The sequence below is a fragment of the Bufo gargarizans genome, chromosome 5, assembly GCF_014858855.1.
Source record: "Bufo gargarizans isolate SCDJY-AF-19 chromosome 5, ASM1485885v1, whole genome shotgun sequence".
NCBI classification, from domain to species: domain Eukaryota; kingdom Metazoa; phylum Chordata; class Amphibia; order Anura; family Bufonidae; genus Bufo; species Bufo gargarizans.
The window spans coordinates 401,582,830-401,606,599 of record NC_058084.1 but is presented as its reverse complement, the minus strand read 5'-3'; the positions used below and the strand labels follow the sequence as shown (position 1 = coordinate 401,606,599).

Below are 23,770 nucleotides of genomic sequence, written 5' to 3'. Positions count from 1 at the left end.
AGTTTTGCAACAGCTGAATAGCCTCAGGTTGGCCATCCCTGGTCACTAGTCATTTTCCCAGTACTCTAGTACCACAGATGGTAAGTGGTTGGGGAAGAGGTTAATACAACATCTCAGTCGCAGGTGTATATTATCACCAGCCTTTCCAGATGATGCTGATTAAAGAAATAGCTTACTTCTGAAATTGTTGTAAAGGCAGGTAAAGCCCATATTATATTTCAGAGTGTAGGAAATGCTGTGAGACTGAGTCAGGCTTTGAAGCTAGTGGTTGAGAGACTCTGGGGAAAAGCAAGGAAGTGCTCTCTTACATTAAAACACTGAAAACCCATGAAGAACTAATGGTTATGCAATTCCTGGGGAAAGTGTGCAAATGAGCAGAGTGTGCTAAAATTCAATCGCTCTACGATTAAATCCTGCCGCCATTAATGTAAAACTCTGTATTCAATTCACTATGCAGGAAAATCAGACACTAGTGGAAGTTTAAGGGGTTCTCTAGATCTCCAGCAACATAGTTCAGGAACACACTCAGATCGTGTGCCGATTTATAGTATATCTTCTTTAGGCCTCTCTCACACGACCATATGGCTTTTTCAGTATTTTGAGTTGTTGTTCCGTTTTGTGTTTGTCCGTTTTTCCATATGGCATATACAAAAATTACATAGAAAAAATTGGGCTGGGCATAAAATTTTCAATGGATGGTTCAGCAAAAACGGAACTGATACGGAAGACATACGGGGTACATTCCATATGTGTTCTGTTTTTTTTGTTGCGGACCCATTGACTTGAATGGAGCCACGGAACATGATTTGCGGGCAATAATAGGACATGTTCTATGTTTCAACGGAACGGAAAAATGGAAACAGAATGCAGTACATTCCGTTTTTTTTGCGGAACCATTGAAATGAATGGTTCCGTATACGGAACACCATAAAACGAAAAAAAAAAAAAAAAAAACACGTTGCGTGAAAGAGGCCTTAATCATTTTGTCCGGAAAGAAGAGGTCTACTTTAAAGGGTTCCTTTGATATCACATATAAAGGGATATTCCGATTTCCCGATATTGATGATGTATCTCTAGGATAGGTGATCAATAGGGATGAGCGAACTTGCTGCTTGAATAGTTCAGGTTCTGGGAAATCGTCCGGATCCGTTATGCTGCTCATAGACTTCTATTATAAGAGAATGCCTCTTAAAGGCTTCCATGGTGCATCCCGTCATAGAATTCCGTGATAAACAGAATCCATAACGGAATTCACCAAGAACCTGAACCATGCAAACAGGAAGTTGACTCATCCCTAATAATCACCTATCGGCAGATCGTTTTTTTTCCATATTTTTCATAAAATATGTGATCCTAAGGTTCTGTTCACACTCTGGTCATGGTTTCATCGTGGAAAAAAAAAATTAAGCCTTGACAATGAGATCTGTCGTGGATCTTGTAAAAACAGACACTGTGGATTTGTATAAAGCACATCCACATAAAAAAAAAAATAATTATCTACAGCATAAACTGACCTGCATTTTAAATCATCATATTATTCTGCAGAAATCCGTGGGAAATCTGCAATTTTTGCTGGGGTAAATTAACCTGTGTGGCCATAGCATTATCAGAGGAAAAATGCCATTTTCTCTGTCTAGCAGCTCCATCCTCCTCACCCCTCTTGCTATTCATCGACTTCTATCGGCAGTATGTAAACCGATCCTTCAGTGAGCTGGGAGTACATCTGGTCTCTCAAGATGGATTCAGCAAAGATTGATAGCTTAGGAAAGCTTGACATTTTAATCTGATAAGATATATTACAAAGTTTCTTATAGTCACTTGTACTACCGATTTATACAGTTGAAACAGTGACTATTTAGTGTTTATCATCAGTTATGCAAAAGTTTTATTTTTTTTAATTCCTCCTCATTTTAAAGTCTACCCCTGATATTTTGACTTTTCAGGAGTAGTTTTGCTTCATGGTGGGTGGAGGCTCATTTGCATCTATTAAAACATAATTCGTCTCAGCAGTGTGGACACATGGCACTAAGGCATAAGCTGTGGAGCAGCATCATGCCTGGTAGATGCCAGCTACAATACACTGCATAACCCACATACTGCTGTAAACTGGCACCGAGCCCTGATCCCACGTGTACAACAGAAAGCCAGGACATAAACTGTCATCTAGGTTGTAAGGCTCGCCCCCTCCTCTGCACCAGTGTGACCAGTCATCCTCCAGTGCCAGCAGTGGCTGGCATCACCTGTTACACCAGCCCCGCACCCCACCTCTTTGATCTTGTCCCGCTTCTGCCTGACATCAGGATCTGCGTGCTCCTTGCCCGCCACGCCAATAGGCTCTTTGAAGGACCAGGGATTTAACCTGCCCGCGGCCATGCCCCTACCCCCGCAGCCAGTCCTTCTCTTCCTGGATCTCCCCCTTCATCTGCTCGGACGGCCGCTTCAGCGCGTCCTTGGCTTCCCGCAGCACCCTCGTATGTTCCTCCTGAATCCAGGCGAGGCAACCCCCGTCCTCTTCATCCTGCAGCCCAGGACCAAAGGGAAGAAGATGGCCCTGAAACAAAGTGATGAAGCTGCTGAACACCAAAAAGAGCACAAAACTTCTCAGGTCAGCCGAAATCCGGAGAGCTTCCGTTCCCAGCAGGGACATACGGAAAGGCAGCAGACTGCTGACCGGCATGGCAGCTGGACACACACACAAAGTTTCCCTCAGTGGAGTGGAGTGCAGTAGACCACGGGGCGGTAATAGCAAGCGCTTCACTCCCGCTCTGTGGTCACATGACAAACGAATCCTCGATGCAAAAAATTTGCATCAAGGATCTTGTGTCGAATTACTCGATTCAATAGAGTAATCGTTTCAGCCCTAGTCACCACCACCATCTCTGATCATGTGTTTATTAAACCCAGGCCGTTTCCTGAGGACAGTGGACCTTGGTCAATGGGAGCTGTAGGAGTGCAACAGCCCCATTTTAGTGAAGGATGGGACTTAAATGCTTTAAAGAAGGGATGCCGAACGTGTGGCAAAACTACAACTCTCAGCATGCTTGGACAGCCTACAACTACTAGGGCATGCTGGGAGTTGTAGTTTTGCAACAGCTGGAGGGCCTCAGGTTACGCATCCCTGCCTTAAAGTGAACCTGTAGCATGGAACACAGCGTCTGATCTGCAGGCAGCAGGTTATAGAGTAGGAGGAGCTGAGCAGATGGATATATAGTTTTATGGTAAAATATTCAGTAAAACTTGTAATTTATTAATTTACATTCCTGCTCATTCGGGACTTTGAAGTCCAGGAGGCGGTCCCAACAGCGACCGCTATAGGTAGCAATCACTGATAGGACCGCCTCCCCGATGTCAAATGAGCAGGAAGTTATATATACACAAGTCACAATTTTTTACTGAATCTTTTCCCACAAAACTATATAGCAATCTTCTCCGCTCCTCCTGCTCTATAACATGTTGCCCGTAGCTTATATTGCATTTTCATGGTGAAAAGTTCCCTTTATATATATGACTGGTGGAATAACCCCTGTAGCGATTTCTCTCATTTGTCCATCTATGGTGTTGCCACATTTCTGACAACTTAAGAGATAATCTCAAAACACACAAGAAGTGGCAGCCCAGTGATGTCTACCCAAGAATTTGCTTACGATTCAGCTTCTCTAACAGAGCAAAGGGGACTGAAATCAAAGAAAACTCAGGACAAGATGGTCATTTTTAGATTTTTATTTAAAGTGTAATGGATATTTTCTTCATATTGCTTTCATGAAATGACAGACAGCAGTTGCAGAAATTCTTTGCTTAAAAAAAAAAAAAAAAAAAAAAACTAAAAAGTGTTAAAAAAAGACGATATTTACAAAAATGGCAAAAAGTCTAGCAATTGTGAGAGGTTCCATAAAGATAGTTACAAGCCGTGTCAATAAATACCCAGGCATGAGACACAAGGAAACTAAATACAATATGAAGTTTTTAGTTTTTTTTGGCACAAACAAATAAATTAAATGCACAAAAGTTATGAAGGCAGAATATTTAATTTACCTTAAATTAATATATATTTCTATCTGTTACAAAAAGTAACCCAGGAATGTTGTAACATGGTATTAGTGCCAATAAATAGGAGTACCAGAGTATTGCCAGCATTTCAGAGACAAAACCCTCACAGCCTGCAGAATTTCTTCCGCAACCAGTAGAGTCTATTCAGAGGGAATGCTAAGAACAGCGGTGGGAATGAGATGGGCCATTCCAAGTTATGTCCCTATAGGTCTATTCTTCTAGATTGGCTTGGTAGCCGATGGCATATTTACCAGCAATATACTAAGAATGGGAAGCCACAGTTAAAGGGGTGGTCCAGGTTCAGAGCTGAACTCCCGGCATAGCCCATTCTTTACCTCTCCGGCCCCGAGTTGAGCATCAGAGCGTTACCCTTGCCCTGTCTGCTTATGTTTTGCCTAGCAGTGTTCCCTGTGACATCACTGGCACTAATGGGCAGTCTTTAGTGCTGCCCTAGCATGTTTTACGGGCTAGGGCAGCGCTGAAGACTGCCATTTAGTGCCAGTGATGTCACCGAGCTCACTGCTAGACGGAAGCCTCTGCCTAGCAGAAGCCCGGTACGCAAAGCAAGAAATGCTCTGAGGCTCAATTCAGAGGGGCTGCAGGGGTGAAGAACAGGTTACGTACCCTTTCAAAGGGGTTGTTGCAGAGACAACACCCTTGCAAATTTGGAAATTTGGCTCACCCCAGGCAAAAACTGCTGATACTGCTGCGGACAAGCCAGGCATTTCACCTGCAGGGGAAATAGTTGGCTTCCCGAAACTACTCTGGCAATATTATCTGTTTGCCTGGGGTTGTGAGTAATATACTGTAACGCAGCATTACATGGTGGTCAGATGATCCTCTCTATTCTAGCTACTATGTCCTAACAGGCCTTGTCTCTAACACATTATAGTAGGTAGCCATTTTGTTTTCTGAACTATGCAAATGATCATATAGTTGGGAAAGCATGAAAGCATGCTATGCGTGTTTTGTCTACGTGGATGGATCTTAGGTCCGATTTTCCTAAAGGGAAAAAAATAAATAAAAAAAATCTTCAGGAACGCTTCTTTCGGCCTACATTAGTATACAAGGAAATACAGGATCTACTAAAACTTTAAAAAAAAATTAAAAAAGCCCTAAGGAATTAATGGACGGGTACATTTGCAAAACATCTTCAGCTTCCAAAACAGCTGCTTCTACTTTGGTACCATCACATATAGGTACAGCTTGACTTCAGGCACGCAGATCATTGTTAACCTAGTATACAATTCATGTATTTAAATAGGAGACAACTCCATATTTCAGAAAGTTACCACAAACTAAACCATATTTGTGGGATCAGCCACAAATGAGGGAATCTGAAGCAAGGCAGAATGTTCCTTCCAGCAAGCGAGTATTGCTGTAGTGATCAGAGGATGCACACGACTACTAGATGCACATTAAAAGACATATGGGTACAATAATAACACCGGCATACAAAAGTAGTGCTGGCAAAGGCACTTGTGTGTATCGCTAGAATGAGGATTACGTGTAAATTCTATTGGATTGCACCAAAATGACACCTTGAAGCCTATTTAATGCACCAGGTAAATGTGCCCCAACAACTGGCCACCAGATCCGCTTTCACTGGACACGGGTCTAACGAAGGCCGCCGTCTTATGGCACATTAACTCCAGCCATTAAATAAATCTTACGACATGTATTGTATACCTTTGGCACAAAGCTTGGACCGCAGGATGGACTGGCAAGGGAGACAGCATTTGCACTTCTTTGCCCGTCTAAGCATTTCAGGAACTAAGGGGCGGCCATGCCCCATGACCAAATCCCCGTTGCCTGAACAACGCCATCTCCATCCTATATGTATTCAGGAGCGGACATCATATTCAAGCAGAGCTAGGAGCTGGCAGTCCCTTGCAAAGACATCCGGCTAGAGTACGTACATAGCCGCCTTGCCAAAATGTGTCATTTGCAAAGACTGGACACTTTTCACAGTAGCCAATTAGGTCACACACAGAAAAACAGCAATCTTCATAAATAACAGTGTAATGATGACCTGGTTCTTTTCAGAGAGGACGGGTATAGTAGTAGGCTGGTACTGAAAAGGTCAATACTTTCTTCATAAAGGTACTAGTTAACCTTTTGGTAGAGCAGCTCAAAAAAGTATATAATGGTCTTGTCTCTGGCATTAAGAAGGTTTTATAATTTAACAAAAGAAAAACAAAAAAAAATAGATATATAAAACATAATTTTATATCTTATTAGGCACCATAAAAATGTTCCTTTTCATTAAACACTCAATTAAATATCTGCATTTCATTTTAAAGCTTAAATAGTGTCGCTTCTCACTTAAATACATGTGGATGGAAGAAAAGAAATTCAGAAAGATATTCACGTTGTTTTAAATGTTGTAAAGCAATAAATAATCTTTTACATATACATAACTTTCATTAAAATTAAAAAGGAATTTGATATAAATAGTCGGGACCATCCTTTATGGAAGGAGATAGAACTGACCCATCGAGGCTTAAAAATAAGCGGATGGAAAAAGGAATTTCTCTTTGCTCGTGCAGATGTGGCTCTACGTAGCGCCATGTCTATTGCAACCGCACCATGTTCAGCTGATGGGCGTGCCCAAACTAAGGGGGTGGGGGAGCGCAATTTCAGCTGATGGGAATCTTATGGCCAAATCCCTAGATAGATCAAATAAATACAAAATAACTTACAGAAAGATTAAATAATTGAACTCAAAATTATGGCTTGTAAATGGAGCACAGAGACGGTGGGGGGGAAGAGGGATACAAAAATTGCTGTTCTTCCCAGTAACGTCCTTGTGCTTTTTGATAATACCAGTGGCATATTGAATTAATGGAGACTGCTGCTGTAATATTGCACAAAAGGGGGAAGAAAATGAATGAACCTTTAACTTATTGTACAGAAAAAAAGAAAAATAAAATTAAAATAGTTCTATAAATAATGCAGATATATTATGGAAAAATATGATTGTACTCATAATACATCTGAGGTATTTCCAATTTAAATAAAACTCATGCTAGTTCAAGCTTCAGTCTCATTCCTGGAATTTGCAATAAATAAAAACAGCTCTGTATAAAGTATGCGGTTTTTTTTTCCTCCATTTTTTTTTTTCCTTTCTGTAAACCCGAGTAGTGCACGCTCCCTCCGCAAATATTTCTCTTTTTACAATAAATACAGGAATAGAGTTCATCTTAAAAAGCATTGAACGAGGTTTACAGGGGAATCCCTGTATACTCATTCATAAAAGAATAGCTTTTCACAGGTTCACAAACATAAGAATTCCCCCCTCCCCAAAATATGTACAAGTCTTTACAAAAAAAATAATAAAATAAAAATTTGTTCAAACCGATGGAAGGTAAACTGGTGGAAATGACAGTTCCAAAATAGGCGTTTATCCCCCCCCCCCATAAAAAGACCAAAATATAGTTATCTATGTAAAATCAACATAGAAACATTCCTTATTTTATTCACTGTTCCTACAAAGTATCCTCAGCTTGGATTCCGGCCCCGATTATGCAATGAGGGATTCAAAAGGAGATGGTGATTTTAAGGCATCATCTAAATATTGATTGTCACCACAGGGCTCTGTAGAGCTAATTAAAGATTCTAAGAAGCTCGCGGTTGGGTCCGTAGCTGGGGTAAATCCGGGAAGAAGTGTCACCAGACACTGCTGAGAACACAAGTTCTCATATTCATTCAATGAATTGTAAAGGGGTCCAAAATTGTACTCCGTTTCATCTGGAATCTCAAAGTTTTCAGAGGAGAGGCTGATATCCATATAGTTTTTTAAGAGTGGCTCTCCCGGTGCCATGGTAGAATCAGTAGAGATGGTCACAGATACCTCATTGTCAGTAAAGCAATCCGCACCTTGGTTGGCATTTTCATCGACGCATTTTGAAATGTTCGATAGGGAGTTGGCGTACAATCCGTTCGCTGATTTCTCTGAGCTGTAGAGAGATTCGTAAACCTTATCACAGAAAAAATCTGTGCTATGAAAGAAGCTTAAGTTGTCCTGGCAGTCGCTGCTGTTCTCCTCATACTCAGAGTCGTTGAAATGAAGAATCCTAGCGAGATAATCTTCCTCAAAATCTGACTGCGACTTATCAGATGAAGCAAGTTCAAATGGACCTTCAGAGCTTTCACTCTGACCAGAGGAGGAGGAGCTGTCCGTTGTGTCACTGCTGCAACTGTTTTCATTTGCCGGCTCCAAGTCTATGTTGAAATGATAGGGGGCAGTGGGTGAGGTGGTGCCAGTAGTGGTGGTGGGAGCAGTCCTTTCTTCATCTTCACTGGATTCTACAGCTGAGCACCCAAAGGGGTTCAGTCTTTCACCGCACAACGTTTCGGGTTTGTCATTCCCATCATCGTTATTTTGCCTTTTCTCCTCCAGCTCAAGTTTCATAACCGTATGGATAAAATGGGTCTGTACCCTGGATGAATTGAATTCTACTCTTCCATTTGGGTTTCCGCATCCATCCTTGGTGCATCCACATGGGAAAGTTGAATGATCTCTCTGGAAGAGGGCACAAACATAGCATTAATCAATGTTCTTCTAGATATAGTAAAAGGGGCTACATTTTTAAACCAGCACCTGGATCTAAATACTTTTGTATTTGCATGTAACTAAAAATGTAAAAAAAAGTTTTCCATATTTTTTTGTCCACCTCACTGAGGCGGTCGCACGTGCTCAGTTTAAATCTTATACTGCCACCAGCTGTATAATCTGTTAGTGGCTGTGGCAATTACAGAGTAAGCGCTACAGCAAAATAGACATGCCTGAAATACATCTAGCAGAACAACTGGAGCAATGAATGGGAGATCTCTGGATTCCATGTGTGGTACAGGACTGGTTCTGGCTTTGTCTAAAAGAGATCATCATGTACTATAGGAGGTCTTATTTGCATTTTTACATCAATCATGGTATAAACCCTTTAATGTTTGTATAGCCGTATATTATAAAATCTAATATGACTACTCTTTTGGATAGGGCACAATGCTCCTACAGGGAATTGAAGCTGCATTCAATGGCTACAACACCAAACCCAAGATATTTGCTTAATTCCATAAAGACTAGAGGACTACAGGGTGGATACAAATAAAGAAAAAAGCTGAACAAAGAAGGATTGAAGTGATTAAAAAACATATTTTTGAGGAGCAATTACAAAATCTGACACTAACCTGGCATTTGATGCCTGCCAAATTACAACTGCAAGTCTCCGGTTCACAGAAGTCTTGGCAATCGCAGCCACATTGTTCTCTTGACTTCCGGATTTCATTAAGTTCATGCTTCTCACTTTTGTCAATCTTCTTCACGCCTTCTCTCTTGAGCAGTGCCCGTCGTTTCTTGGCAGGGTACATTCGTGGACTGAAACCATCTTCGATTTCTGCGTTGGTCATGTCAATATCTTCATCGCAGATGTCATCAATGCTGAGGTTATTGGCCTTTTCTGACTCTATTGTACCATTCTTTGTAAACTGGAGAAAAAAATAAAAAAAAACATGCAAAACCGAACAGAATAGCAACACTAAGACAACATACACGAGTTGAAAATAGCTACTGTAGAAGAGAAAAGTAAGAAGAAGACATCATGACCAAGTGGTCTGCTTTCCCCAATCCATTCTCCTTCGGGAAACCTACCGTATTCTTTAAAGCCAAGAGCTTCTCTTCTTTCAAACGCTCTTTTAGTTTCTCCCTACGACGGGTCAACTGTTCCCTGGAAAACTCTTCCAATGTGAACTGCCTGCTGTAGCTGTGTTTTCTCCGCATTCCCAGTGTGCATCCGCCCCGACTTGGCACGCTGGTGAAACCTTGGCATCGTTGGAAGTAGAAGACTATCACCCGATCAAACTGGACCTTGTTCTTCTTCGCCCGCTTTGCCTTTTTTAGGATGGATATCGCTGTAAATAAAACAACATCTATCAGCACACGAAAAAGGCTCCACATGTTTACTAACAAAGAACTTTATTAAAGGTCTGCCTCGAAAAAAAATATAGCTTTCCAGACAGTAATATTCACATTGGCAACTGGCGAAGGTATTTTGGCTCAAACAGAACATGCATAACTGCAAACATTAGGCCGTGAGGAAAGCTTTAAGAATATAATTTGACCGAGCGATCTAGAGGAATGCATAGGACTTGTATCCAGAAAAGGAGTAAGAAATGCCCAGCACCGAGAAATAAAAATTTACAGTCTTTATTTCATAAATTTAAAAGAATGCAGTTTCTTCACATAGATGATGGTGACACTACGCTACCAGCATCACCATTAGCTATGTGAAGAAACTGCACTCTTAAATTTATGAAATAAAGACTGAAGATTTTTATTTATCTCGGTGCTGGGCATTTCTTACTCCTTTTTCAGGATCTGTACGGACTAGACCGGGTCCTTGGACGGGACACCATAAGTGGAGGTGCTGGCTTACTAATCGTTATATGGCTTGTATGCAGTGAGCTTATAGATTTAAGCCAAGGAGGAAAGTTCTCAGTATTTACTCAGGTGGCGAAGAGCTGACATCTTTACTGCTGCTGTTGCGGAAACTATGCAGATTATTTAAAGCCCAGTTCAGTCATACAGCACAACAACTGGGAAACGAGAAGCTGAAGAAATGCCTGGCCATTATCCACTCGCTTTGCATGGCTTTTTAAATAGAATCGCACAGAAGTTATATAAAAGTCATGGTGAGCATGGGGTTGGGGTGTTCAATCCATTCCACTTACGTGTGAAGTTGCTCAGAAGCGGCCTAGGGCTGTAGCTAAAGTCGTCATCAGATTCCCCTCCAGAAGAGGTGGCCGATGATGAAGGGGATGAAGAGGAAGAGGAGTAGGTGAAGTCATCTTCCAGGGCTTCATATTTGCGTTTCAGTAACCCACTCATGGCGACCGAGTAGATTTCACAGTCCTGAGAAAGAAAAGGGGAAATTTTTTTATTCCAATAAAAAAAAAAAAAAAAATAATGGGTAAAAATAAATTACACAATTTAATACTGAAAACAGGTTAACAAATGAATTATAAGTAGAAGAAATATTAATGGTGTCTAATTATCAGAACCTCTCCTGGGTAAAGGCGACCCATTTCTAGAACGTACAGGAAACGACATGCTGGACTGTAATAACGCAGCGACTGCTTCCTGTCACATCCCATTCAGCTCATTTACCGAAATGAGGAAAGGAAGAGAGAAGAAGAAGAAAAAAAAAAATAAAAATTGCCTGCTCCTCGGAGAATACTTCTCGCATGATTTGCATGCTGTACCTCCCCCGGGAAATACAGGCAGAGCATCTTATTAAATGAAACGCTGAAACAAAAACACGTCAATTGCCCCAAATTGCAGCAGGTTTTTTTTCTTCTCCTTCTCCTGGATTTTTTGCAGCCTCTGGACATATCAACGAAAATAGGTTGCAGACAAGGACATTTTGTGCTTCAGATCGGATTACGCTCCACACACACACACACACACTAACTACATGGGCAACCCGTTAACCCCATAAATAACATAGCAAATGGAAATAAAGCCGAGTAACAAGCGCTTAATGGACGCCTAGACAAGACTGAGCAATTCATGTTGTATCCAGAGTGCTGCTCGACCACGCTCGTCTCTGCCTCGGGTAACCTCAGGGTGAGAATAGAAGCGCTTGCGCTGGATCACGACTATCACACGCGTACAAGGTATCAGTTTAATATTAGCAGTATGTAGGAGGGAATGAGAAGAAGGAGACATCACGGCACAGACATTATTTAGAAAGATGACTCAGGGTGACTCAGTAGTCTGCCTGTGAGTTTACTGATGGACGTGACAACAGCCCAGGAACCGTGATGGGGAAGCGCCAGGAAACTTATTTCCCACAGCTTTACTAGTAAGCTATATTGACGTCAGTGTGGAGAGTGACTGGTGACGGCTTAGTGCATTGCCTCCATGGAAGACTGACATCATTAGGAAACAGAGCTCTTCCTCTCTACAAGTGCCATGCTTTCAGAAACCAGGCCCAGGGGGACTGGCTGTGGTGCCATGCCATTCTGTCACCCTGTCCCACAAATGCCGACCCCTCGGCTCCTGAACACACACACAAAACTGTATGCATTTCCCAGTCTGCAAATTGCAGATCCTGAAGAGTACAGACAGTCCATGTGGCATCCACATTTATTGCAGACTCATTCACTTTAATAGGTCCATGGGCTGCATTTTTTGCGGGCAATTACAGGACATGTTCCATCCTTCTGCAGAACAGATGCAGAAAGCACATGGGTCATCAAAACGTGGACGGCATAGGAACTGCATCCGTTTTTTGTGGACCACAAAACTGATAAGGTCATAAACATAAGGCTAAGTCCAGGAGACCAATGTCGTACATTAACATTTTTTCTCTCTTATCTAGCACTGCGCCATTTTTCGGGATGTCCATTAGTCATCTACAGCAGAATATTTGGGGACCATCACCAGAGGCAGCAATCGGAAACCTTAACCCAGCCAAGTGCGCTAGGCAGGTGATTAAAGCTAAATTAGTGCTATATTTGCAGAGTGGGGAAGCGGCTCGCTAGTTAATTATTTACAACCTTGTTATGCGAGCCTCCAGCCATGGCCCTGGTGTCTCACTTAATGTACAGTGTGCGGACACTGCTTGAGCACAACATGTAGGACCTACCATTCATTAACTCCTTAATGTGCATCGCCCACAGTACATTACTAGTTGAGGATACCTGTATGTACAGCACTGGATGGCAGGGAGCTTCTCAAATCAAAGCATGAATAGTTACATGACAAAATAACATAAAAATTTCCTTCAAGGGACTTCTTGGTTGACCACCATACCACTAGTGACTCCTGCTACGTGTCAATGTCCAGCACCCTTCCAAAATGTTTGAGCAGATCACCAACCCAGTGTGAAACCTCACACGTCCCTCCTTGCACTTGTGTTGACACAGGCCAAGGTTCAAGAGTTCATACACAAGCATTTCAAGACCGTAAACCTATCATCCTCGAGAAGGCCAACACTGCAGGTGCAACCATCAGCCTGGACACTCATGGGCAAGCTCATCAGCTTTCTATCTTGCACTTACACTCATACTTGGATGGTACATAAGCATGCATAGGTTCTCAGTTCCTCAAAAAGTTTTCAAAAAAAAAAATATCGCCAGGTCTTTGGAACAGGTTAGGCACTTAAATCTTTTTTGACAGATCTTGGTGTGGGATCAGCTTTCAGGGTGGCCTCTACTCATAGGGCAAAGACAACATTACTCCATCCAGAGCTTTCTCATGGGCTAGCTAGAACAAGAACTGTGAGGAAGGATGATGAGATGTTGACGATTAGCCATTATTTCTATTACTTCTGCAGCACTTTAAGACCTGCTTCTCTGGTTGTAGTCTGTGGAATTTCCTCTTCTGCACAACTGTTCATTCTGGCGTTTCCGGTTATCTTTTCCTGGCAAATTTGGGTACCAACTAATTTTTATCCAGGAAGCATATCGCCCCACGCTTCTAAATAGCCACGGTCAGGATACAACTCCCCCTCTCCACTCCTGTGGACTGCCCAGCAGCTTAGAAAGCAGAGTAACTTCCCCTGTGGGATCTGTAATGGTGACAATGTTGGGTTTCCCCCTGCTTTCCCAGAAACAGGTAGAACTAGGAACCAGCTGAGCTTCACTGGATTTTTGCAGTTTTTTTTGTACTGGGGAATTCCTAATTTAGATATAGCGTTCTTGCATCTCTTAACCAAAACTGTAAAATTCTTAAGCAAACATAATTGCGGTAGGGAAGAGTATCTACACAGAGCTGCACTGGTCAGGTCATCCCAAATTCTCCAAAGATCTAGTGAGAAGCATCTGGGTCTCTGCAGTTCCCCAATTGTTTCCCGCTGAATGATGTGAAGGCGAATGGCTGCCAGATGTTTTATGAAGTGGCTCTAGACTGCACTAGAAAGGACAGCGTTAAGCAGATTTACTAGCAGGGCTGGTACAAAGTGAGCGCAGCGCTAAACTGTCAGAGGGAGCCAGTAGCAAAGTGTCACCCAAGCTTTGTGTTGAAGGGTCACTCGAGGACATCAGGACCTAAAGAAACATCAATTCCAGCTCCTTTTACAGAGGGGGGGGGGGGGGGGGAAGCGTCTGCTGCCCTGCAGAGGAAACTGATTAGCATGGCGCACAGACTGTACACAGCACTGCTCGGTGTGTATGCAGTACGCACAGAAAACAAGCGCTCTAATTATCTTACAACGTGCCCGTCACCCAAGCACAGGGGGCACAGCTACTGCATGCCATCATCCAGCACCTCGTGACTACTAATAACCCCACATACTAGGCTGTCCACGTAAATATAATATATACCGTAAATTTTCCCCAAACTGTACCATCGTATCTAATATTTGACGTAGAGGGTATTCACACAACCCCGTTTTTTACCTTAACATGTATAGCTTGGAAGAAAGACGACACAGAGGGGATATGATAGAGACTGCTAAATACATAAAGGGAATCAACAAGGTAAAAGAGGAGAGAATATTTAAACGAAGAAAAACTGCTACAAGAGGACATAGTTTTAAATTAGAGGGGCAAAGGTTTAAAGGTAATATCAGGAAGTATTACTTTACTGAGAGAGTAGTGGATGCATGGAATAGCCTTCCTGCAGAAGTGGTAGCTGCAAATACAGTGGAGGAGATAGGCATAAGGCCATCCTTCATATAAGATAGGGGCTAAAGTAGAGAGCGAGAGCCTATACACACACACACACACACACACACACACACACACACACACACACATATATATATATCCTATTCTTCTCTTTTTATAGGCATTTTTTAACAAAGGGTTGGAAGTACCGAAACCGGCATCTGTTTTGCGGATCTGCAATTTGCAGTTCGCAAAATGGATAAGATCATATGAACGCCCCCTAACGGGAACCACAATCAGATCTAGATTAGGCAGTTTTTTTTAATTTAACCATATTGCTGGCATTTTTCTACCACGACGTCACTACTGCTAGGAATTTATTTATCTCAAGTAATGTATATGGGCAGAACTAGTAGTCCACTTCCATGACACTAGGGGCGCTGTAAGCAAAAGCCACAACTAGATTCGGTAATGGGGAGTTTGAGGGGCTCTCTAACTTATGACAGCTACAACAACATGTGTAAGGCAGGGGGCCATGTCCTATACCAGGGATCAGCAACCCCCAGCACTCCAGCTGTTCTCAAACTACAACTCCCAGTATCCTCCTTTCACTGCCATGGGAGTTATAAGAACAGCCAATAAAGTGTGCATGCTGGGAGTTGTAGTTTGACAGCAGCTGGAGTGCTGTCCTATACGATGGAGTATAGGCACACAGATGGTCGTCTAGTCATACAGGGAATAGTTTCTCAACCACTACATTTCCTGCTAGTCTCACAACCCCGCTTTTGAAAATGCAGTTAAGAAAAAGAAAATAATAAATATATATATATTTTTCTATATTTTTATTCAGCATGTGTTAAGTCCAGCTTTCTGCCCCATACAAGAAGTACTATTTTACTTAATTTTATTTCAGGTTATTAAAATAAAAATCTGCCTCACTTGACGCTGCCAAAAAAGACATTCTGTTCTTGGCTCGGCCATCTTACTCATCTATTTTTACTAAAAACAGCTTTTTAAACAAGTACAAGAGTCGATGGACCAAAACCGCAGGAATTCTTGTCTGGCACCACCACTCCCAACCGAGCTTTAAAAGGTACAGAGCAATGGGGGAAAAAAAAAAAATAATAATAATAATAATACAAGGAGCCCCATCATCTGCAGGGGGGCGCTCTTCTAAGCATAACATAATAATAGTCCTCTCTAGAAGAAAAGCATCCGTTCTGTGCCAAGGAAAGCCATCCTTTAAGACGACCTTTGGGAGAGACCACCCATCCCCACTCTGGAGTGCCAGAATCTCCCTAGGGCAGGCATGTCCAAACTGCGGCCCTCCAGCTGTTGCAAAACTACAACTCCCAGCATGCCTGAATAGCTTACAGCTATTCAGGCATGCTGGGAGTTGTAGTTTTGCAACAGCTGGAGGGCCGCAGTTTGGACATGCCTGCCCCAGGGCCTCTTGCACACAACCTTATGTATTTTGCGGTCCACCAAAAAACACGGATCACGTCCGTGTGCATTCCATATTTTGCAGAACGGAACAGCTGCCCCCTAATAGAACATTTCCTTCCTATCCTTGTCCGTAATGCGGAATGGAACGGAATGGTTCCGCATACAGTCCACAAAAAAAAAAAAAAAACTGAACGGACACGGAAAGAAAATACGTTTGTTTGCAAGAGGCCTAATAGTGGGTGGGAAGTAGTGAACAGTAAGATGGGAATGTATTTTTCCGCTCCCTCGTTCCTCACCCGTGCTTTTGGACTTATCCATATGCAGGAATTTCAGGAATGAACGAGCCTCCGCTATACGGCATAGTAAACACAGGAGCAGGCCCAAAACAATATGTACCCTGGGAAATCTGCGCGCAGCGTGCATCTTGGAAGCTTATTTTTCTGTTTGTCTGACGATTCCGAGCTCAAAGGTTATTCTAGAACTGCAAACATGGCTGTTGTGCGCGGATCGGCAATGCACAGACTACGCTACAGCCGGGACTACTAGTACTGGGGATGATACAGCATTAGGGCTTGTTCACACGAACATGTGAAGCCCGTTCTGTAGACCGCAAATTGCGGTCCGCAATGCACGGGCACCATCCGTGGGGCAGCTGCATGGGGATTGTGGACCCATTCTCTTGAATGGGTCCGCAATAAGATAGAACATGTTCTATGTTTTTGCGGTGCGGAGGCACAGAACAGAACCCCAGAAAGCACTCATAGTGCTTCCATAGTGTTCCGTATCTCCGGATTTGTGGACCCATTGAAGTGAATGGGTCCGCATCCTGTGATGTGGAATGCACACAGAACGGTGCCCATGTATTGCAGATCCGCAATACGGCAACGGGCAGCACACGGTCCTGTGAACGAGCCCTTAGACCTGACAACTGCAGAGGATTGACCTTTCATAAAGAGACGATTACTTACCTGACATATTCTGCGCCGCTCCGGATTCTTCCAAGCTGCAGTGGTGACCTCACATGACTGCTGTAGCCAATCACTGGTCTCAGTGGTGCACTGAAGAGGCTAATAATTGGCTGTAGTTGTCCTGTGTTGTTGATGTGACGTCACCGCTGCAGCCAGGAAAACAGAGCCCTGCTGGGAGAACTGGAGCGGTGCAGGTAAGTAATCATCTACTGACCTCTAGAAAGAGGACAACTTTAAAAAAGGTCCTTCCAAATTTTGATTGCACAGACTGAAGACAAGCTTTTCCAAACCCCCAGTGAGGATCCCCACAATCAGCTGCTAGGGGAACCACGTGGGAGGCACTCAATTTAGGAACGCATGTAGGAGCCAGGAGGAACCGCTATCTAATGTGTATGGCCAGCTAAAGCCACATCCAGATACCTCTGGCGGGGGCTTCACTCCCCTGAGAACGAAAGGATCAGGCATGTTGAAACACAGAAGTCTGATCTTTCTTTCCTCTGCCATTGGGTGAAAATCAGGACAGCCCATACACATCACTATGCAGACAGAACCAGTCTCCTGGCCTCTCCACTGGGAAAACCAATATGAGCACATACAGCTCCGACAGGGTCTCCCCAACCTGGGTTTTCCAAATCTGCCTTTAATCATCTATTCCTATATTGCTGCAAAACCAGCCAGAATTTCCACGCATGGTCCTGGTAAAGCTGGGTGACAACCCACCTACTTCGACAACAGAGGATGACTTGTTTTAAAACTGAAAGCTCCTAATTATTCTCTGCCGCCTCCCAAAAAATAAAAAAAATAAAAAAATAATGGATTCTAGAAGTATGATCACCTTGGAAATGCCTGCCTGACTCCACTTAACCCTCGAGAGACACGCGTGCGCCTATGCAGCCCTTCTGAAAGCCAAACACCTGTTTAAAGGCCATAAAAGCCACGTGCAGAACTTGCGAGCAGCAGTCATTGGATCATTCAGATGTAAATCAGGGGAAGGATTAGAAAATGTGGTAGAACGGGATCTGCTTGTTATGACAGCTCGCTCCAGGTTCACGCGTACAACCAGCCGATTCCAGGAATATCAGCAGTGACAAGAAAGCCCCACAGCACGCACCAGCCATGAGGAGCAGACGGCACAGGGTCACTAGTCTAGCTGAAGCTCAGATCCATAAAGAAGGTCTCCATGAAAGTCAATTATATAACGGACGCTCTGCAAGTATAAAAAAAAAATACCACTGTCCAGGGAAAGCTCTGCTTTTGGCAGCGAGCATCCTATCTGGTCCCAGCACCTGGTGGCAGCAGACGGCACCGCTCAGGGTCACGCGCTGGTGGTGGCAGGTTTACCATCTGTGGTTGCTCCAGAAAACTCAGCTCACACCCACTAAGGAGAAAGGTATAAAGAAAACTTCCGTGCGGACTTAGACTATGGCTAGGTGCGCACATCAGCAAACGATGCAAAAGTGGGAGAAAAATAAATAAATAAAATCACCGTTTTTGTCTGACTCCATACATGTCAAAGGCACGCAAGTCCAACCAAGGAAATGACACACTGAGGGCACTTACCTAAGGGTAGGTTCACACTGAGTTTTTCCAGGGGAAGTTTTGAGGCAGATTCTCCTGCAGGTTTTTTTTTTTTTCCTTTTGCGGATCCAGAAGGAAGGAGAAGAGATCTTCCTTTAGATTATAGATTCCTTCTGAATCCACTTTTGGCTTTGGCTGAAAACCCTGCAGTAAAATCTGCCTCTAAACCTGCAAAAAAAAAAAAACTCCTCCAAAAACAAACCTCAGTAGGAACCTCCTCCAAAAAGTGTGAACCTGTCCATAGACTACAGATTAAAGTTGGCCCAAATGGCCGATTTCAGATGTCCACTGCTAGTAACAACCCTTGCCGTTGGCAGACTTCTGTCAGATGAAAATGTGACCCTGAGGCTGGAAAAGTTTGCCCACGGTTGGCAGAAACCACACACCTATGACATGATTGAATTTACATGGGGCTGGTTGGATCATTCATATGACCCATCCCATGGACAACTGGACGGCTACTGCCATTCAGATTCTTATGTGGGAAGTGTGCTGGAGAAGGGACAAAAAAATAAATACATTTACAATTTCACTCTGTACATAAATAATATATGACAAACACCGATGCAACCAGGAAAGAAGAGAAATCAATGCCGAGCCTCGGCTCCAATGCATAGCTTGGTAGGACTAAGCAAGCCGGACTGTACCCAGCGGTATTAATCCAAATCCCACTAGACAACCAGAAATCCCAGCAGTTTGTCAGGAGAACATCTATTTACAGGAGACCTCAGAGATGTCACCTAAACACAGGGTTCTCCTCCAGCCTGGACGCTCCACACAGCAGAGATAAGAGAAGGTTCCCACAGAACAGGGAGGAGGAGGGGGAACCTCTGAGGAGAAGGTGGAGGGTCTTCCTCAGGAAGACGAGATTCCTTCCAAGGCTGTGCAGCAAAGCACAAAGAAGACATATGTCCTGGGAACATGTTCAGTCCACACAGATGGGAGACAGATCGTGGAGGCCACCATCTTGCCATAAAATACAACCGGTCCTGAGGGCGGTCTACCGGAATCCTCACCTTTACGCAACCAGATACGTTCTATGACCTTATTTATTTTTTTCCGCATTACAGCGCCATATTCTACAATTGATGGAATTTGTTGGAGACGTCTGAGGGTTATAACACGTAGTCACCATGATATGATATTTTTGGACGTTGTACACGTTCCAAAATATTCATCTGACTGCTACGGACCTGCGTGTATAAAACACGTGCGGAAGGGGTTAATGGCCCGAGGTAAGGCAGCTCGCCCCCCCTTCTGCCCAGATTCCCACATTTATTCTGCCTAATCTCCAAGACTTGAGAAGTTCCACTTCACAACTAGGAGGGACAGTTCCAGAGAAAGATGAGGTCACTGCCAGCCCCTGAGTCATCCAGCCTCATTACTACACTCTTTCCCCATTGCCACAGAGGAGACCGGTGACGTCACAAGTCGCCCGCACGTCACCCGCCCCCTCCCACTACTCATCAGGCGCCAAAAACTTTGGAGAGTGACGTCAGCATCCAGTGCGATCCCGGTCCTGTGCGACATTTCCGTCCAATCACACAGACACTGGGCGCATTCTTATGCAAGGAGACAGGCAGCAGCGACATTCCCTGGCACCGACGACATGGGGGTCAGATTAGCAGAAGCGACTTAGAGCTGTATTTTGCATCAGAGAAGTAAAAGGTCTCAATTCATGCGACACATGCAAACATTAAATAAATAGAGGCAGCGCCCACACTTTCTAGAAGCGAACCCCAATATCACTGGCCGACTACACCTCATATAGGAAGACTCTTCTGTGCCAGTCAATCGCACATCACACCAGGTGATAAATGATCCCGATTAATAAACACATCGGCGACTATGGAACAAGCGGGGAAGCCTGCTGCAGTGCCGGTGCCGGCCGCTAGAGGTCGCGCCGCGCCCACTGACCAGCGCCTGCAGCTCACAGACAGCGGCTGCCGCTAGACATAAAGTAACAATACTGCGAGCAGAGACCGGCTCCAGCCCGGGCACAGAGCGGACAGCCCCGGTGCCAGGCAGCCCCGCAGTGACGTCCCCGGCAGCACTCACCTTGGCCGTCCTCCGGTGTCAGGCAGCGGGTACTAGATGCGGTGTGCGGCTCTCATAGTCCGGAGAGGGCAGCGAGTGCTGTGGCAGCTCCTCCTGCTCTGACTCCTCTCAGCAGCAGCACAGCCTTTTTCGTCAGTGGAAAACTCCTGTGCTGGTGACGCAGGCGGTGACAAGGAGGCGCCCCGCCCCGGCCGCACGGAGCCCCGCCCCCTTCCTGCTCTCCTTCTATGCGCCTCCAGCCGCCTGTCTGACTGTGTCAGCAGCACATCCCCCTCCGCACAGGACATGGGAGCGCTGCCGGGGGAGGCACCCACCTCCCAGACACCTACCTGCCTGCCTGTCTAATATAACCCACCTCCCAGACACCTGCCTGCCTGTCTAATATAACCCACCTCCCAGACACCTACCTGCCTGCCTGTCTAATATAACCCACCTCCCAGACACCTACCTGCCTGCCTGTCTAATATAACCCACCTCCCAGACACCTGCCTGCCTGTCTAATATAACCCACCTCCCAGACACTACCTGCCTGTCTGTCTAATATATACCCACCTCCCAGACACCTACCTGCCTGTCTAATATAACCCACCTCCCAGACACCTACCTGCCTGCCTGTCTAATATATAACCCACCTTCCAGACACCTACCTGCCTGTCTAATATATAACCCACCTCCCAGACACCTACTTGCCTGCCTGTCTAATATATAACCCACCTCCCAGACACCTACCTGTCTGTCTAATATATAACCCACCTACCTGCCTGTCTGTCTAATATAACCCACCTCCCAGACACCTACCTGCCTGTCTGTCTAATATAACCCACCTCCCAGACACCTGCCTGTCTGTCTAATATAACCCACCTCCCAGACACCTGCCTGTCTGTCTAATATAACCCACCTCCCAGACACCTGCCTGTCTGTCTATATAACCCCCTCCCAGACACCTACCTGCCTGCCTGTCTAATATAACCCACCTCCCAGACACCTACCTGCCTGTCTGTCTAATATAACCCACCTCCCAGACACCTACCTGCCTGTCTGTCTAATATAACCCACCTCCCAGACACCTACCTACCTGCCTGCCTGTCTGTCTAATATAACCCACCTCCCAGACACCTACCTGCCTGTCTGATATATATTATCTGTCTGATACAGTCCTGATCAAAAGTTTAAGACCACTTAAACATCATCACCACAACAAATCCTATTTCGCATGGCTGGATCTTAACAAGGTTCCAAGTAGAGCTTCACCATGCAACAAGAAGAAATTAGAGTGAGACAAAACATTTTTTGAGCATTCAATTTAATGCAAATAGCGATTAAACTGAAACAGGCTGTTTTTCAGCTGATCAAAAGTTTAGGACCACATGCCTTTAAAAGGCCAAATCTGTGCAAAGATGTGGATAGATTGTCATTCTCTGTCAGGTAGTCACACGTTGTGATGGCAAAGGCAAAAAAAACTCTCCCTTTTTGAACGTGGTCGGGTTGTTGAACTGCATAAGCAGGGTCTCTCACAGCGTTCCATCGCTGCTGAGGTGGGACGCAGTAAGACAGTCATTTGGAATTTCTTAAATGATCCTGAGGGTTATGGAACAAAAAAGTCAAGTGGAAGACCCCCAAAAAGTCCTCAGCACTGAGCCGGAGGATCCAATTGGCTGTCTGTCAAGAAACTGGACGATCCTCGACCCAAATTAAGGCCCTTACTGGTGCGGACTGCAGCCCCATAACCATCAGACGGCATCTGAGACTGAAGGGCTTCAAAAACAAAAAACTTCTTCAAAGACCTCGTCTCCTTGAACGCCACAGAACTGCTCGATTGGACTTTGCAAGAGAGCACCGAACATGGGACATTCAAAGGTGGAAGAAAGTTTTATTCTCTGATGAGAAAAAATTGAACCTTGATGGTCCTGATGGTTTCCAACGTTACTGGCATGACAAGCAGATCCCACCTGAGATGTTTTCTACGCGCCACAGTGGAGGGGGCGCCATAATGGTCTGGGGTGCTTTTTCCTTCAGTGGAACAATGGAGCTTCAGGAAGTGCAGGGGCGTCTAACGGCCGCTGGCTATGTCCAGATGTTGCAGAGAGCATTCCTCATGACTGAGGGCCCTCGTCCGTGTGGTAACGACTGGGGTTTTCAACAGGACAACGCTACAGTACACAATGCCCGCACAAATTTTTGAAGTGATCAACAATAACAGCGGAGCTTCTCATTACTGAGTTCAGGTTTGGAGGTTGGATTTCTGTTTTGGGGGGGTTTAGTTTTTTGGGGAGGTGTCGTCCTAAACTTTTGATCAGCTGAAAAACAGCCCGTTTCAGTTTATTTGTTGTTTTCATTAAATTGAATGCTCAAATAATGATTTGTCTCGCTCCCATTTCTTCTTGTTGCATGTTGAAGCTCTACCTGGAACCTTGGTAAGATCCAGCCATGCTAAATATGATTATTTGCCATTTTTCAAGTGGTCTTAAACTTTTGATCAGGACTGTATATATATTTTCTATCTGACTTACCTATTATTCCCATCATAAGCCTGTATTCAGACTATATTCTATAGGCCCTGGGGGTCCGGTGGCTCCTGTTCTCTGCTATAGACGTGGATTGCTGGGTTATTGTATTGATTTCTGGACACTTGTGCGCCTCCATTAAGCCTGAAACACATTTTTGAAAAGTTTGCACAAAACAGTAACTTGTTTCATCCTAAATAGGAGGTGAAGCCTCAGAAAGCCAGTGGTGTCCACGCTGCAATGTCCGCCATAGTGGTGGTGCGGGCCGCTGAGCGCTGTGCTGGAGGCTTGGATGAATGACCCTGGTCAGACTGGAAATGATCGGGGCCCCCAGCAATGTGGAGCCCTTTACCACCCACCGTAGCCCTTTATTCTTTCCTTTACTTTGAAAAAAAAAATGTCAGCTTTTGGATTTCATTCTGAGGAGGTTTTTTTTTCTTTTTATTAGAAAACCTCACCACAATTCCTCATTAATCCCTCTGCACTTTGTGTCCACAGAAATGTCCTGTCACGTGGCAGCATCAACCAGTGGCTACAGGCCCATAAGTGAAGAGGGAG

General features: G+C 44.4%; 1 protein-coding gene across 1 annotated transcript; it reads right to left on the bottom strand.

The window, feature by feature from the left end:
• Positions 1-3,705: 3,705 nt before the first annotated feature.
• Positions 3,706-20,846, bottom strand: CSRNP1 (cysteine and serine rich nuclear protein 1). The gene is made up of 5 exons (XM_044293846.1): positions 20,709-20,846; positions 10,777-10,957; positions 9,698-9,957; positions 9,238-9,534; positions 3,706-8,572 (listed from the first exon to the last, which is right to left on the bottom strand). The coding sequence occupies exons 2-5, from the start codon at positions 10,931-10,933 to the stop codon at positions 7,571-7,573; spliced, it is 1,716 nt and encodes a 571-aa protein (XP_044149781.1). The 5' UTR covers positions 10,934-10,957; positions 20,709-20,846; the 3' UTR covers positions 3,706-7,570.
• Positions 20,847-23,770: the final 2,924 nt, after the last annotated feature.